This window comes from Enhydra lutris, unplaced genomic scaffold (genome assembly GCF_002288905.1).
Source record: "Enhydra lutris kenyoni isolate GAN:26980312 unplaced genomic scaffold, ASM228890v2 scaffoldscaffold54, whole genome shotgun sequence".
In the NCBI taxonomy this organism is placed as follows: domain Eukaryota; kingdom Metazoa; phylum Chordata; class Mammalia; order Carnivora; family Mustelidae; genus Enhydra; species Enhydra lutris.
Window position 1 is genome coordinate 6,398,499 of NW_019154138.1, and position 15,255 is coordinate 6,413,753.

Genomic DNA, 15,255 nt, shown 5'->3' on the forward strand with positions numbered 1-15,255 from the left:
TCAAAATTCAAAATGTGTGGTCACTTTGAAACACTAGAAACACTAGAAATTCCCCGAAAAGGTAAACAGAGAGTTATTATATGCTAGAAATTTCACTCCTAGGTATATACCCAAGAGTAAAGAAAGCACATATTCACACAAACAACCTGTGTGTAAATGTTCACAGCAGGATTATTTAGCGCCAGAATGAAAAACAAAACAAAACAAAACAAAAAAACAAAAACAACACCCTAAATGCCTTTCACTGATGAATGAACAAAATGTGGTATAGTCATACAATTGGAATATTACTCAGCAAAAATAAAATAAAAGGAATCTTGATGCATGCTACAATGTAGATAAACTTTGAAACATTAACGCTGAATGAAAAGAAGCCAGTTTCCAAAAATACAATATTGCATGATCATGTTTATGTGAGATGTGTGGAATAGGTGAACCCACAGAGACAGAGAATAGATTAGTGGTTACTTGGGGCTAGGGGTGGGGCAGTTAGGAATGGAGAATGAATGCTAATGTGTAGGTGGTTTCTTTCCAATTTAATTCCAATTTTCCAATTTATTTCCAATGTTTCAATTTATTTCCAATTTTCACCTTTCCAAACAATGATGAAATAAATAATCTTGTCTGAACATCATTCCCCATATTTGTGAGTACATATTTGGGATAAAATGGGATAAAATCCTAGAGGTGGAATTCTTGGACTAAAGGATATTTTGATGGAATTGCCAAACTGATCTCCACAGTGTTGGTGGGAAGTTATCCTCCCACTAACAATATGTGAGTGTGTCTGTTTCCCAGAGCCCCAATAGCACCATGTGTTACATTTTTGATCTTGTCAATCTGGTAGTTGAAAAATTAAATTGCATTGTGGTTGTAATGCACATTTTTGTTATGTGAGCACACTAAGCATCTTTTCCACATCAAATAACAACACATGCAATAAAGTTAATGTTATATTCATTCATGAAGTCATTTGAACTTTCTGTAAATTGTTCATATCCTTTACCAGCTTTTCTATGGGCTTTGGTCTCTTTCTTATTGTTTTCTTTAGGAGCTCTAGTAAGGGAATTAACTGTTTGGCTCATTTTTAGCAAATATTTTCCCAAGTTTTTCATTGGTCCTTTGATATTATGGTTGGGGTTTTTTTTTCATGAAGAAAATTTTATGTTTGGATCTAGTTAAATTTATATATTTACAGATAAATATATAAATATAAAATATATAAATAATAAAATTATTATTAAATTATATAAATATAAAATAAATATATATATTTACAAATATTTTATAAATTTATATATAAAGTATACATATTTATGTACTATATTCTTTTATAGCTTCTGGATTTTGTGAAGTGGTAAAAATATTTATTTCTAGTGCATTTATGGTTTCATTTCTTTACATGTAAATATTTATAGAATTTATCTTGCTTTAAGGAATGAGTAGGAATCCAATTAATTTTTTTAGGTGCATTTTTAGTGATTCTGACTCCATTGTCAAGTAGTCTACTTCCCTCCGCTAACTTGGTATGCCACCTTTGAGGTGTCAAATTCTTCTAGGTATTGTCTGTTTTTCTAGAACTTGTGAGTCACATAGCATTCCTAGAATAAGCACCTCTTGATCATGACTTGTTATATTTGTAATTTGGTATTCTAGTCTATTTGCTAAGATTTTACTCAGGATTTTTGCGTGTGTGTGTAGTGTTTATTTGGTCTACAGATCAATGATATATCCAGTTCCTTAAAAGATTTCAGAAGTTTTTCTTCTTTTTATATCTCTGGAACACTGTGAAGCCATTAAAATTATTCAGTCTTTGAAGGTTATTAGAGCTCCCTTGTAAAACCTTCTGATCCTGGTGCTTTTTGGAATTAGCACTTTATTTTTAAAAAAAAAATTTAAAGATTTTATTTATTTATTTATTCATTTATTTATTTAACAGACGGAGATCACACACAGGTAGGCAGAGAGGCAGGCAGAGAGAGAGGAGGAAGCAGGCTCCCCACTGATCAGAGAGCCCGATGCGGGGCTTGATCCCAGGACCCCGGGATCATGACCTGAGCCGAAGGCAGAGGCTTAACCCACTGAGCCACCCAGGCGCCCCTGGAATTAGCACTTTAAAAAAAGATTTATTTATCTATTTGAGAGAGAGGGAGAGAGAACACGAGTGGAAGGAGCAGAGGGAGAAAGAGAGAGAATCCCAAGCACACTGCACACAGAGGATGGAGCCCAAGGTGGGGCTCGATCCCACAGTGGGTCTTTATCCCACGTCTCTGAGATCACGACCTGAGCTGAAACCAAGAGTCTGACGCTTAACCAACTGTGCCACCCAGGTGCCCCTGGAATTAGCACTTTTAATATTTTATTTCTTCTGTGGAAATTGATATTTTAATCTTTCTTTCTTTACCAGGGTCAATTTTGATAAGCTATATTTTTCAGAAAACTATCCATTTCATTTAGGTTTTCAGTGTATTTTCAAAGAATTACACAATTAAGACTTATGATATTTTAAAATAACCTTTGATTCAGTAGTTGATCTCTCATTGTCCTATTTCATTTGTACTTGTGCTTTCTCTCTTTTACAATGATTAGGTCCATTTTGTTGATTCTTTCACAGAAGTATTTATTTGTTAATTCTACTATTTGGCTTTTAACTCAATTCCTTAGGCTTTTATTTTTATTATTTCCTTCTCTCTACTTTTATTAGATTTACTTTTTGTTTCTTCTTTAACTCTTAAGATAGATATTTAATTCACTTATTGTTATGCTTTTATTTTCATTCTTTTAATCTATGCATTTTCTTTGCTTTGCCTGTGTCTCAAAGATTCTGATATATAGGGTTTTCATATCATTTTTCTAAGAAACTCTTCAATTTTAATTTATATTTCTCCATTGACTAACGAATTGTTTAATAACATTTTATTTCCAGATGGAAAAGAACTTGTGCCTTTTGATTTTATTTTTCCATTTTATTACATTGTGATAAGACAATGTTGTTGGTTTACATTATTTTTATTTGAAAGAATTTATTGAAGTTTGGTCAATTTTCATGAATGTTCCACATGTATATGAAAAGAAGAAATATTCTCTTTCCTAAGGGTGAAGGGTTCAATATGTATTCATAACATCTATCTTGGGATTATGTTGTTTTGGTTATATATACGTATGTGTGTGTATATTTACATAATTTCTTTTCTTTTCCAATTTGCCCCTGTGTTGAACTGAGAGTGTATCTATGGTCTTTTCTAATTAATGTATTTTCACGTATTTCTCTCCTTATCTCCTGTATTTATGCTTTACGAAGGTTACTGCTGTGTTATTTGATGCACTTGTGGATGCATTTATATCTTCACTGTGAAGTATGGCCTTCAGTATTATAAAATTGTCTTTTTGTCTCATTAAGCTCTTTCCCTCCACGAATTTCATCTTGTCAGATGTCAAGTTCATAATCCCTGCTTTCTTTACACGCATTTGTCTGGTAAAGTTTTGCCCATCCTTTCAACTTTATTGCACTTTGTTTTGGAAGTATCTCTTACACTGGGGAGTTGGACTTTGCCTTGCAAGACAGTCTGAAAGCAGTTTTCTTTTCCTAAGTTTGTTAAAGCCATTTATGTTTATTGTTACAACTTAAACACTTGGTCTTAATCCTTTGTGATTATTTAATGTTGTATTTACTCTGCATTTTTACCATGTGCTTTCCATTCTCTGGTCTGTTTTCTTTGCTTTTTTAATAAAAGAAATGTTGGTGATTAAAATGATTTGTGCTTTTGTTTTAGTAATCTTTCCACTAATATATTTATATAATGCCCATGTTCTCTTTATTTAGGCTTCTTTATTTGGTTTGTCTGCATGAAATGATGTCTTTGGTCCTTACCTATAATCTATCTGAAATCAATGAATTTATTCTACTTTTCCATTTTTCCCCTTTTCCTATCATTAAGAAATTATGTTATCAGAGCACATAACACCTACATACTATTCTTCCACCTTTTCTCCATCTCTGTCTGTTCTAAGAGCTGCAGTTAAATATAATCAGTGCTTACCACAGTCCTTCTAACAGTTTTTTCATTCACTTCTTAATTGGATGAAGGTGGTCTTTGAGTAGATTCCTCATGAAGAGCTCCCCAAATTCTTGCTTGTCTGCATTTCTTCCTCTATAAACAAGCACATGAAAAGATGATCAACATCATTAGGGAAACACAAATCAAAACCATAATGAGATACCGCTTCACACTCACAAGAATGGCTATTAAAATGGAACAAGGAAAACAACACATGTTGCAGGGAAGTGAGGAAATTGGAACCATTGAACATCGCTAGTACGAATGTAAGATCGTTCAGTTCTTATAGAAAACAATTTGGTAGATCCTCAAGAAGTTAAACATAGAATTATCCAATGACCCACTTCTAGATATACACCCAAAAGAGTTGAAACAGGTATTCAGACAAATCCTTGTATCAAAAGATTCATAGCAGCACTACTCAAAGTATCCAAAGGTAGAAAACAACCCAAACGTCCATCAGTGGGTGAGTGGATAAACAAATTTTGGTTATCCATTCAATGGAGTATTATTCAGCCATAAATGGGAATGAAGCACTGGATGCTACAGTGTGGATGAATCTGGGGAAACAGTATGCTATATGAAAGAAGGCAGACACAGGTCACATATTGTATGATTCCATTTATATGACATACACCAAATAGGCAAATCCTTTGGAACAGAAAGAAGATGGGTGGTTGCCAAGGGCTGGGGAGAGGAGTGACAGGGTGTAAATGATGTATGTATACTGGGTTTTCTTTTGGACTGATGAAGTGTTTTAGAACTAGATAGAGCAATATTGTCAATGTACTAAATGCCACTCAATTGTTCTCTTTAAAATAGTTTCATGTTATGTGAATTTTACCATAGTAAAAATTGTTTTTCAATAGCCTTCATATTTGAAAGAATGTCTGAGTTGGATAAAAAAAATTCTTTGGTTGACACTTTGAGTTCTTGGTAAAACTATTTGACCACTGCTGAGTTTCCTAAGTTGCTCTTGAGAAATCTAATGCCAACCTGACTTCATTTTCTTTATAAAAGCTTTGTTCTTTTGGCCAAGAGGACCAGAAGATTATTTTTCTCTTGATTTTGGCTTGAATGTCAAGTTGGTTTTTTAAAGATGTGTTTCAGATTTGACTGCTTCGAAGCAATTTTCCTCCATGGTGGGTCATTTCAATATGTAGATTCATGTCTTCTTTTATTTCAGGAGCTCTTTCTTGAATTGCAGTATTGTAAGTTTGTCCTATTTCACTGTTTTCTCTTCAGGATCTCTAACTATACATATATTCGCCTATTATATCTATCATTTTCTCACAGGTTCTTTTTGCCTCTTTCATTTCATATTCTTGTGTCCTTTCATTTCTACCCATTATGTTCTATTGTTGGCTTTCACTCATATTTATTTTCTCTTAAGTACCTTATAATTTAGCCATCTCAAGGTTAATTTTTCTTTTCTTTCCTAATGTCAGTTCCCATTAGTTCCAGTTTGTCAGTTTCTCTTTTGAGTTTTTAAATTATTGATCCATGTTTTCTCCCCCTATCTGTAAATGCTTGTTTAATTACAAGTAGTTTATGTTGGAATCTAGTATTATATTTTCTTTTGCATCAGGGCTGGTTTTCTTGATTCCTTCTGGGGTTTTTCATCTGAAGTTTTTCTTCAACTTTAAAAAGATGGAAGTATAATGTAAGTTCAGAAATGTAGGTAGCTGATAACCTCATATTTCACTTTCCCCCTGCACTTGCCTTAATCCACCATTGTTAAGCGTCTATCACATGCCAGGGGTTACTGCATCACTTTCCATAAATAATGTCATCCTTCTTGCCATCTGATTAGTGAGTGACCAAGTTTCAGAGTCCCATCTGAATGTTCTGCTTTCTAGGGTCACTCCTAGTACATACTCTCATCCCAGGATCCTCAAGAGCAGGGCCTGAAGCAAGGACTTGCATGTGGGAACTTTATTTGGGAAATGATCCCTGACAGAAGAAGGATAGACTAGGAGATATAAAATGGAAAAGCCAGTGCAAAGTTGTTTTATCAAGTTGATCACCTCTATGAGTGATGGGGCTTGATCCTGCTGAAATCCTACAGAATGCACCTCTGGACTGTTCACTGGAGGGATCGACGGGAGGAGTGTTTATGCATTAATTCCTGTCTCCCATTGGTCGAGTCCCCTGGGGTGTTGACTTCCTTATTTGTAAATAAAAGCTAAAGAAGGAGGATGTAAGGTAGGGCCCAAGAAGGGTTTCACACTATTTCCTAAAGGCTTCCACTATTTCATTTAAGTCAGCTCTCAGTCTTAGTGTTGTCTTTTGTCTCTGACTGCTTTTAAGACTTTTTTTTTTTTTTTTTTATTTTTTTTTTCATTTTCAGCAGATTTTCTAGAATGTGGCTTAAGTGGTTTTCTTTGCGCTTACCCAGCCTGGGCATACAGAATGAGGTTGTTCTTGTAATTGTGCCTTATATGTATTCTGAAAAAGTCTTAATCATCATCTTTTGGAATATTGATTCTAATGCCTTTCTTCTTCTCCTGGGTCTTCAGTTATGAAGTATAACTGTGTAGTATAACTTTCCACACAATACCCCGTCTTTTAATACAACCCCCTTTTTTTGTTACTTTTCATGCCTCAGAATGGATACATTTTTCAAAATGTTTATTTTTAGCAGGGGGGAGAGAGAGAGAGAAAGAGAGAGGGAGGGAGGGAGAGCGCACAAGAATTTAGAGGGGAGGGACAAAGGCAGAGGAAGAGAGAGATCTCAAGCTGACTTCATACTGAGTGGGGAGCCCAACATGGGACTTGATCTGACAACCTAGAGATCATGACCAGAGCTGAAATCAAGAGTCAGACACTTAGTCAACTGAGCCACTCAGGTGCCCCAGAATGGGTATTTAAAAAAAAAAAAATTTTTTTTTTATAGTCTAGTAAGCCACTTTTCAATTATGTCTTATTTGCTGTTAGATCCACCTGGTGAATTCTTTATTTCATTTATTGTAATTATAGTCTACACTCATTTATAATTTTTACAGTTGTCTTTCAATAATGTCCAATTCTATGTCAAATTTGTCAAGATTGTCTTTAACTCTATTAACATTTTAAAAAAGATTTTATTTATTTGAGAGGGAGTGAGCACAAGTTGGGGGAGGGACAGAGTGAGAGGGAGAATCAGAGTCACCATTGAGCAAAGAGCCCCATGTGGGGCTTGATCCCAGGACTCTGGGATCAGGACCTGAGCCAAAGGCAGACACTTAATGCACAGAGCCACCCAGATGCCCCTAACTCATGAACATATTAAACATTGTTTAGAAGTTCACAGATGATGACTTCATTTTCTGAATTACTTGTAGGAGTTTCACTTGTCTGTTGTCTTAGTCTTCAGTCACATGGTCTTGTCTTCTCTTGTACCTAGTTATTTTTTAATGTGTATCAAACATTGTGCATAAAAAATGCAGGGATAATTTGAGCCTGAAGGATTTACTGGGGGTTTTAAAATCTCGTCTTTGGTGGACTCTAAATTTCTAAATTTTGTTCTTCAAAGCCCAATGAGTCTGTTGAAAACTCTGTTCCACTTCACACTCATGCTTTTAAATTGGCAGATGCCTCTAGAAGCAAATCAGCTTTAATGTCTGGCTTAACCTCTGGGCTTCCCTTTGTTCCCAGATCTTGCTCCTGTGATTCCTTATAGACCAGGTCACTGGTGGCATTTTGATGTTTTCAAATGCTTCATATATAATGTGTGTGTGTATAAAGTCAGATTTTCTAGTTATTCTCAACAGGTATGCTGGTCCAAACTATCTAACTCACCATTACTAGGGTAGAACTCTATCCTGCCAAAAAGTTTCCTTATTTTCTTATGTAATATGGATACGGGATAGTTAAAGTAAAACTTACTTGTTTTCAATTCTCCTAGACAGGCCAGGAAGGATAATCATATAGGTGGGGAAGAGGTTTGGGTAGCTTGCAGGTTTTCTCAGCTCAAGAGTATCCTCTTCTGTTGCTTCAGTGAAGTTGCTTTAACAAATGGCCTCCTTTTAATGAGAATGATACCACCGAATGATATGATCTTGTTCCACTGGGGCCCATAGTTTCAGCTGGTTCTTTCTTTCACTACCATGTCTCCCAAGGATACCTCCCCCTTTCAAATGACAAAGTGTGTCATTCTCTTCCAGGTGTCTTCCCAATGCTACCACTTCTGGTTCTATGCACTTTCCAAGCCCATTTCATTTCTCAAGTAGCCAATAACTCTGACCCACCAGACCTCAGAACTGTTCTCAGCATTTCCCTACTGAACATGGCCTTTGTTCTACTAAGGGAACTTGAGTTCATGTTATCTGTGTTCTACTGCCACTAGAATCCTGTTACACTCTCTTATGTCTAATCCTTGCCTTACTCCCCCTCTGGTGTGGGCTTCTGGGCTGATGTTCATTTCCCCCATTTAGTGTAAAATGAAGTTTGTAGAATTTTCTTTCTCCTAGTTATATAGTAGGAGTGGGTAATTTCTTTTTCTGTTAGAACCCGGAATAGTAACACATATTTTTAGCTTTTAGACAGTGTTATTTTTTTAGTTATCTTTTTGCTATTTTCTAATTGTACTGCATTTTGCTTAGAGAAACAGTTTACAAGATTTCAATTCTTTGGAAATTGAGACTTCCTTTGTGGCTGAATACATGGTTGTTTTTTTCTTTTTTTAAATGTTCCATGTGTGTTCTATATTTGCTTGAGTTTAGTAAATCTATTAAGCACATCTTCTAGACTTAAATTTTTTTGATCACAATTACAATCTAGTAAAACTGATGTGGCCATAATATTTTGTCCATAGTTCTATCAACTTGTTGCGTCACGTACTTTAAGGCTACACTGTTATGTGTACATATGTTCAAGTTCATTAGATCTTTGACCTGTTGTTCCTTTTACTGGTATAAATCGTCCTTCTTTGTCCTTTGTTTTCCACCTTGCATTCTATTTTGCCTGTTACCTTGCTTCAATGTCAACAGAAGATATCTATCTCATTTTATAGGTTGTTTTGGCTTTCTTGACTCCCTCATCTTGGGGTATGTGTAGTCTGTTTTCTTCTTCAAATTATCCAGTTTCTCCTACTGTTAATGATAGCATGTGTAACTCGGACAAAACACATTAATGCCAAATAAAGTTTGCTTTTAATGACACATTTCCTTAAAAAAAAAAACAAGTCCTTATGCTTCAGCTCCTTACCAGTGATTCGAGAGCTTTCTGAGTTCCAGTCTCTGTTGCTTCACTACAAAAAGCAAAGACACAAAAATTAGCTTGCTGTTCACTCAGTTTCATCATGGCTGACTAAAAGTGCTCCTGTCATATTAAATTAAGAAAAGTCTTCTCACAAAGGCACATTTTGGGAATGTCATTGGAGCTCTCACCAATGCTGGTATCTAAAGAAGTGGTTGTAGCACAAAATAAGAGAAAGGAAAAAAATGTGCCTTGACATAAAAATTATTAGGGGGACAGACAGATGGGAGAATATAGGTATAAACAGAACAGATGACAGAAAGAGGAAGATCAAGCTGGCAAATTAGACTTACAAAGAAAACCAGTGGTGTTCAGTTAAGAGTGGTGATGTTGTTATAGGGATGAGAAAGGTCAATCGCAACAGAGAGTGAGAAGGGGCAAAAGGCAGAAGAGAAGCCTTCTGGTGTCCACCACAGAAAAGAGGCCACAATCTGAGAGAACCAGATTTTTACTTCAGAAAAACTGAAGGAGAAACATGGTTTAAAGATATAAGTCTGTTATGTGGAAAATGAGAGGGTAAGAACAGAAGGCGTAACAATACCAGGAACATGGGCTCACTTTTCCAGGAGGTTAGACTGTCAGGTTCAGTCCACTGGTGGCTCTTCGAAATGGAACCAAAAAATACAAACCCTCCCCCCCTCAAAAAAACAAAAAAAATCTATCTTGCAAGATAAAAGAAATTAGGATGAGAGATATTTCTAATTCTGTATTTTCAGTTTTTAAAACACTTGTTTCTGTATCTTTGATTTTTTTAGCTTTCTGGTTGACCTAGAGGTTGTTTTTGTTCTGAACAAAGGGGATGTAAAGCTGTTTGTTTCCATTCATGGATCTAATTAGGCATGTTGTCCAATCTATAATAAATCATGGGCTTAGATTTTCTTTGTCAAGGTAGTCAGAGGCCTTCAGGCATGAGTGACTTATTGAAATGTACTCTCATAGTTGGGGATAAATTATCATCCTGATATTGTCAATCACTCGATAATTTGATTATCTCTAGAGCTCTCCCTTGGTTGTTCTGTACTACCCAAAGATGGCATTTTATTTTCATATTTGGTCACAGGCATGATTCACATTTTACTATCTAGTGAATAAGGAAATAATTCCAAATTCAGCAATGGTGGCAGCTTGACTAAAAAACGTTATTTTCCATATCCACAAAAATGTTAATCAGATTCTTGTTAGAACATGTGTAAGAAGTGGTTTTCATTGTCACAGCTCTTGATGTCAGATTACTAAAATAATTTATGTTTTGTTGTGGGAACATGGGTGCACGCAGAACCCCCCCAAGTCACATGACCACCTCTGAGCCCACACTTCTTCATAACACATAAAAAGTATTTGTGTTTTGTGGTAACGAATGAACGGCAGGAACAGCTGAATTTCAATGTGGCTGTTCTTTATTTGATTAAATATATTCTCTATTTATTCTTAAAAAAACTAATTTAACTTAAATGGCAATAAACCATGATAATTTAGAAAACATGTTGAAATTGAGAGTGAAGAGAAATGTTCTCTATGTAAACCGCACTGTAAACCATAAAACTTATTTTTGTCAACTGCTTCTCATGACAGTGGCTGGGAATTTGACATTTCTACTACAGTAGGCAAAAAACCATGTAAAATACACTCTCCCACACACCACATCACATCTCTATTTATATTTCCAAACTAAAAGCATTACAGACCCCAAAAGTGCTGAGTGTACTGTGTACATTTACACCAAGAGCTGTAAGTCCATAAAAATCTTGCCTTAAACTGGTGTATTAGTGTGCTAAGGCCACCATTGGTGCCCCCTCTCCTGCTCGCCATGCTTAATGGTTCAGGCTTGGCGCACCAAGAGAAAACCATTGCTCTGTAATCCAAAAAGGTAGTGAGTTTTTTTCAATGAACTCTGGTCAACACAAGACAACATAAAAAACTCTTCTCGAACAGATTATGAAACCCACTTGAAGCATCCACATGATGGCATTCAGTACCATTTACCCCACTTCAAAATATGGCAGCAGCTGTCCGATTACTTAAGAAGATGAGCTTTGTAAGAATTTACATAGTTGGAAGGTGCATTATTTTAAAACGAGAAAAGGAATCTTTAATAATCTCTATGGCAAACATGAATGTGACAGAAACATGGCTAGTTCTCTAATCATATCTGAGGTATACATTCCACCCAGCTGATGAGGTCTCAGAAGTTCCCTAATAAAGACTCCCCCTCTCTACTTAAAGATCATAAGAAGTCAGTGCAATCCGGTTCTTTTCCCTGCAGAAAGGGTATTTAGTTTGGGATGTAACGTTTTAAAACAATAATACAAACCTCCTGGGAGAATACCACAATAAATGTCTCAAAAACCACTCAGTTAACCCCAGGGTATAATTCGGCTGTTTTAAATTACTGCAGGGAATATTATGGTCCTTAATGACACCGTAACTGCATGAAGCCAAAGAAAGCTAGAAAGTGAGGCCAAAAAGATGAGCTCAGAGCCAGCTGAAGTGACAACAAACATGTGGCTGTTTACTAGGATTGGAGAGGTTTAGTCTGCAGATGTTTGTGGTCTCTAGAAGGTTCCAGAGGAATGAGTTATGATGAAGATTTGCAGAGTTTGATGAGAGCAAGATTCTTCTTGGAGATGGCAGGCCCCAGACAGGGAGGCCCAATGGTAGAGACAGAATTTATAGATTTCTGTGGTCAGATCGTACTCTACTGGTCCCACAATGTATATCAACAAATTAATATTGTACGGATGTCATTTCAAAGCCTCCTAAAGACGAGAGTCATTATTGAAGCCATTAGAGCACAGATGGTTCAAACTATATGCAGATATTCATACTTGCATTTTTGCATTATAGCTGCTTTTTTTTTTTTCTGTTGAACTGTAATGAATTGTCTCATAATCTATTCCATCTTCTTGCCATTAGCAGGCTTTGAATGTTCACAAATAGGAGCAAAGAACTCATTTTCCAGAGCTTTAATCACACAAAGAGGGAATGCCTAATTCTCTAAATGAAATGGTCTGTGATCACTGAAGCAGAGATTTAATATATCACGGCAAATTAGGTAGATTTTAATAAATTACTTATCTCCCTGAATACTTTACATATGCTTAAGAAGGAACATAGCCTGTTTGCAAACAGTGAAAACCCACAGCCTATAAAAATCCTTTGAAGAAAATGACAAATAAAAAAGTAAATTAAAAAATGAAATGCATTATATCCTAGACCTCCAGAGACAATTCCTTTGCAGCATTGATTCACAGCTCCATTAAAAATATCAATTAAATCCTTCAGTGAGATTGGGTAAAAGCTAGAAAATTAACTTTCTGAGCTGCTTTTCGAGGATCTGGTTATCCAGATACACCCCACCATTGTACAAAGCTTGATGTAAATTTAAAAAATGATAAAAAAAAGATATTCCTTTCAGGTCTAACTAAGCATATCAGAATTTGAGCCATACTTTTAATAATTTCTTTCTGTATCATAAGCTAAGTTTTCAAAACATGAATTTCATGTATATACATACATGTACCTGTCTATCCCCTCTTTATACACACACATCCCTGGATCCCATATCACCACTACAGATCCATAAAAATCATACAAATAGGAAGAAGTGTGACTTTTAAGAAAGAAAACCAAAAACTTGCAGTAATTTAATAAGTTGGTGCCAAGTCTCATTCTTTATATTTAATTGATAGAAACTGCATGCATCAAAGAAAATGCATACTGAGCTTTAATGTGCATAAAATGGATATTAGCATTTTAAAGAGGAAGATTAACACATTAATCCAAGTAATTTTCATATATTGCTTCTAATAAAATCTTCACAGTATAAAATTCTTAATGAGGCTAATCATAGGCATTCCATTTAGTGGGACGATTAGGGATAACATAAAAGTATTTCTTTTCATAGGTTTTCTAAGATTTATCCTTTTTGCTTATTAAAAATAAAAATGGGACTAGCATGTCAGTTCTTCATACGAAAGTGTTGAAAATGCAAATAGGCTTTCTCATGCTATCATGTAGGTATAAATTATTGAGGTACTGCCCATGGTGGAGAACTGAAGTCCTGAGGGGTGGCAGTCATGGGAAGGAGGGAATAGAAAAATAAACAGATGGAAAAGTATACAAAACTTGACCACTACAAACCCAGGGCTTCCCCTCCCTGCGTCCCATGAATTATAGATTATATACACCAGAGTAATTACAGAAATCTCTTCTCAGAGCTTTCATGTGAGCGTTTACTCAGGAGCAGGACATGCCTCTGGAACACCTTCTTTCAGCCTCCAAGTCATCTCTGTGTTGCTCGTAGACAGACCGGAGGGCATGGAGTGCTTCGACGGTTACCCTGAGCTTGCCGATAGGTCCACCACCTCCCCGTGCATCGAAGACTGGGGAGAAAAATGGCCGAAAAGTGTTACTGTCATTCAACAGATTTTTCTTTAGATAGACTACCTGAAATGGGAATTGCAAACACGAAGATGGCTCTTTAAAAGTCCAAAGTTCACTGGCACCTCAGAAATCTGTAAATTAGGGGCGCCTGGGTGGCTCAGTGGGTTAAGCCTCTGCCTTTGGCTCAGGTCATGGTCTCAGGGTCCTGGGCTTGAGCCCCGCATCGGGCTCCCTGCTCAGCGGGGGCCTGCTTCCCCCCACTGTCTTCTTGTCTCTCTGCCTACTTGTGATCTCTCTCAAATAAATAAATAAAATCTTAAAAAAAAAAAAAAAGAAATCTGTAAATTAAAGCCTGTCCTGCATGTAGGAAGATACACATTTCAGGTCTATCACGTGTGCGCATACTTATTGCCTGTGGAGTTAAGACTCCTGCTCGCTCCTCGTGGCAAGGCTGTAGGATGACGAGTCCCACACAGGCTTAGAATTTCTAAGTTAGAAGAAATAAAGTCTAGAAGGGATAAGATAGGACAATTCCCCATTTTTTTTTTAAGGAAATCTTTAAACATAACTGGGTATACAAACTGGGTATACTTGGGTGGAGACCTGAGCAGGCAGGGAAGTCATGGGGCACCAGGGGTTTCCCAGCTCATTCCCGAGTTTCCTTACACCTCTTCTTTGGGACTCCTCACTGCTCTGTCTGTCACAGAACACAGCACTAAAATCCTGACCTGACACCCGAGTGTTTTTTTTTTGACTCTCCTTCAAAACACGGCCACAGGAGCTGTTGGGACAGATTAGTGTGGCCACACGTGGATTCTCAGAATGGGAAGATGGGCTGCTAACCAGAACGAACGGGAGAAAAGCTGAAGAACATAAAGCCTAGAACATTTTCATCGCTTTTCTCACGTTTTCTTGGTTCTGGTTGTCTTTCGGAGGGTTTAGGTTAATATTAGGTTAATAATCCTCTCCTCTTTTTCTGTGCCAAAGCTGTGACAAACTGTCACGTAGCTAGATATGGGTAGTTTAGAAAGATTTCCCAGGATAGGTTTCCAGTTTGGTTAATCATCTGGCTTGATGCCGACCTGTGAGCAGGTAACACATATACAGGACAGAGAGCTTGACACGGGAACCGCAGCTGAACTGTGGGGGAACAGCGTCTGGCACTTAAGAAGTGCTCACATAAGTGTTCACTGGATGCACGAACAGCTGAGGAAATCAGCCGTGTACAGTCTACCTACTGGAGATACTCTGCTCACTTGGCAAATGTGACTAGGACTCAGCCTCATCTGTACATTTACCGTGTACAGCCCTGGCTATCCTCATCAGGACTGTGGTTTTTTTTTTAAAGATTTTATTTATTTACTTGACAGACAGAGATCACAAGTAGGCAGAGAGACAGGCAGAGAGAGAGGAGGAAGCAGGCTCCCTGCTGAGCAGAGAGCCCGATGCAGGGCTTGATCCCAGGACCCTGGGATCATGACCTGAGCCGAAGGCAGAGGCTTTAACCCACTGAGCCAGCCAGGTGCCCCCCTCATTATGACTGTTAAATGGCTGATTCATAAAGCACAATTCCTTG

The 15,255-nt window shown here is 36.9% G+C and overlaps 1 protein-coding gene across 2 annotated transcripts in view; it reads right to left on the reverse strand.

Moving 5' to 3' along the window:
* Positions 1–12,166: 12,166 nt before the first annotated feature.
* LOC111157365 (RPGRIP1 like) overlaps positions 12,167–15,255 on the reverse strand; it is a 93,963-nt gene continuing 90,874 nt past the window's right edge. For both annotated transcript variants that reach the window (XM_022518714.1, XM_022518713.1), the window contains one exon: positions 12,167–13,678. In XM_022518714.1, coding sequence (XP_022374422.1) covers positions 13,533–13,678 — 146 coding nt within the window. In that variant the 3' untranslated portion in view covers positions 12,167–13,532. The remainder of the gene's footprint in view (positions 13,679–15,255) is intronic.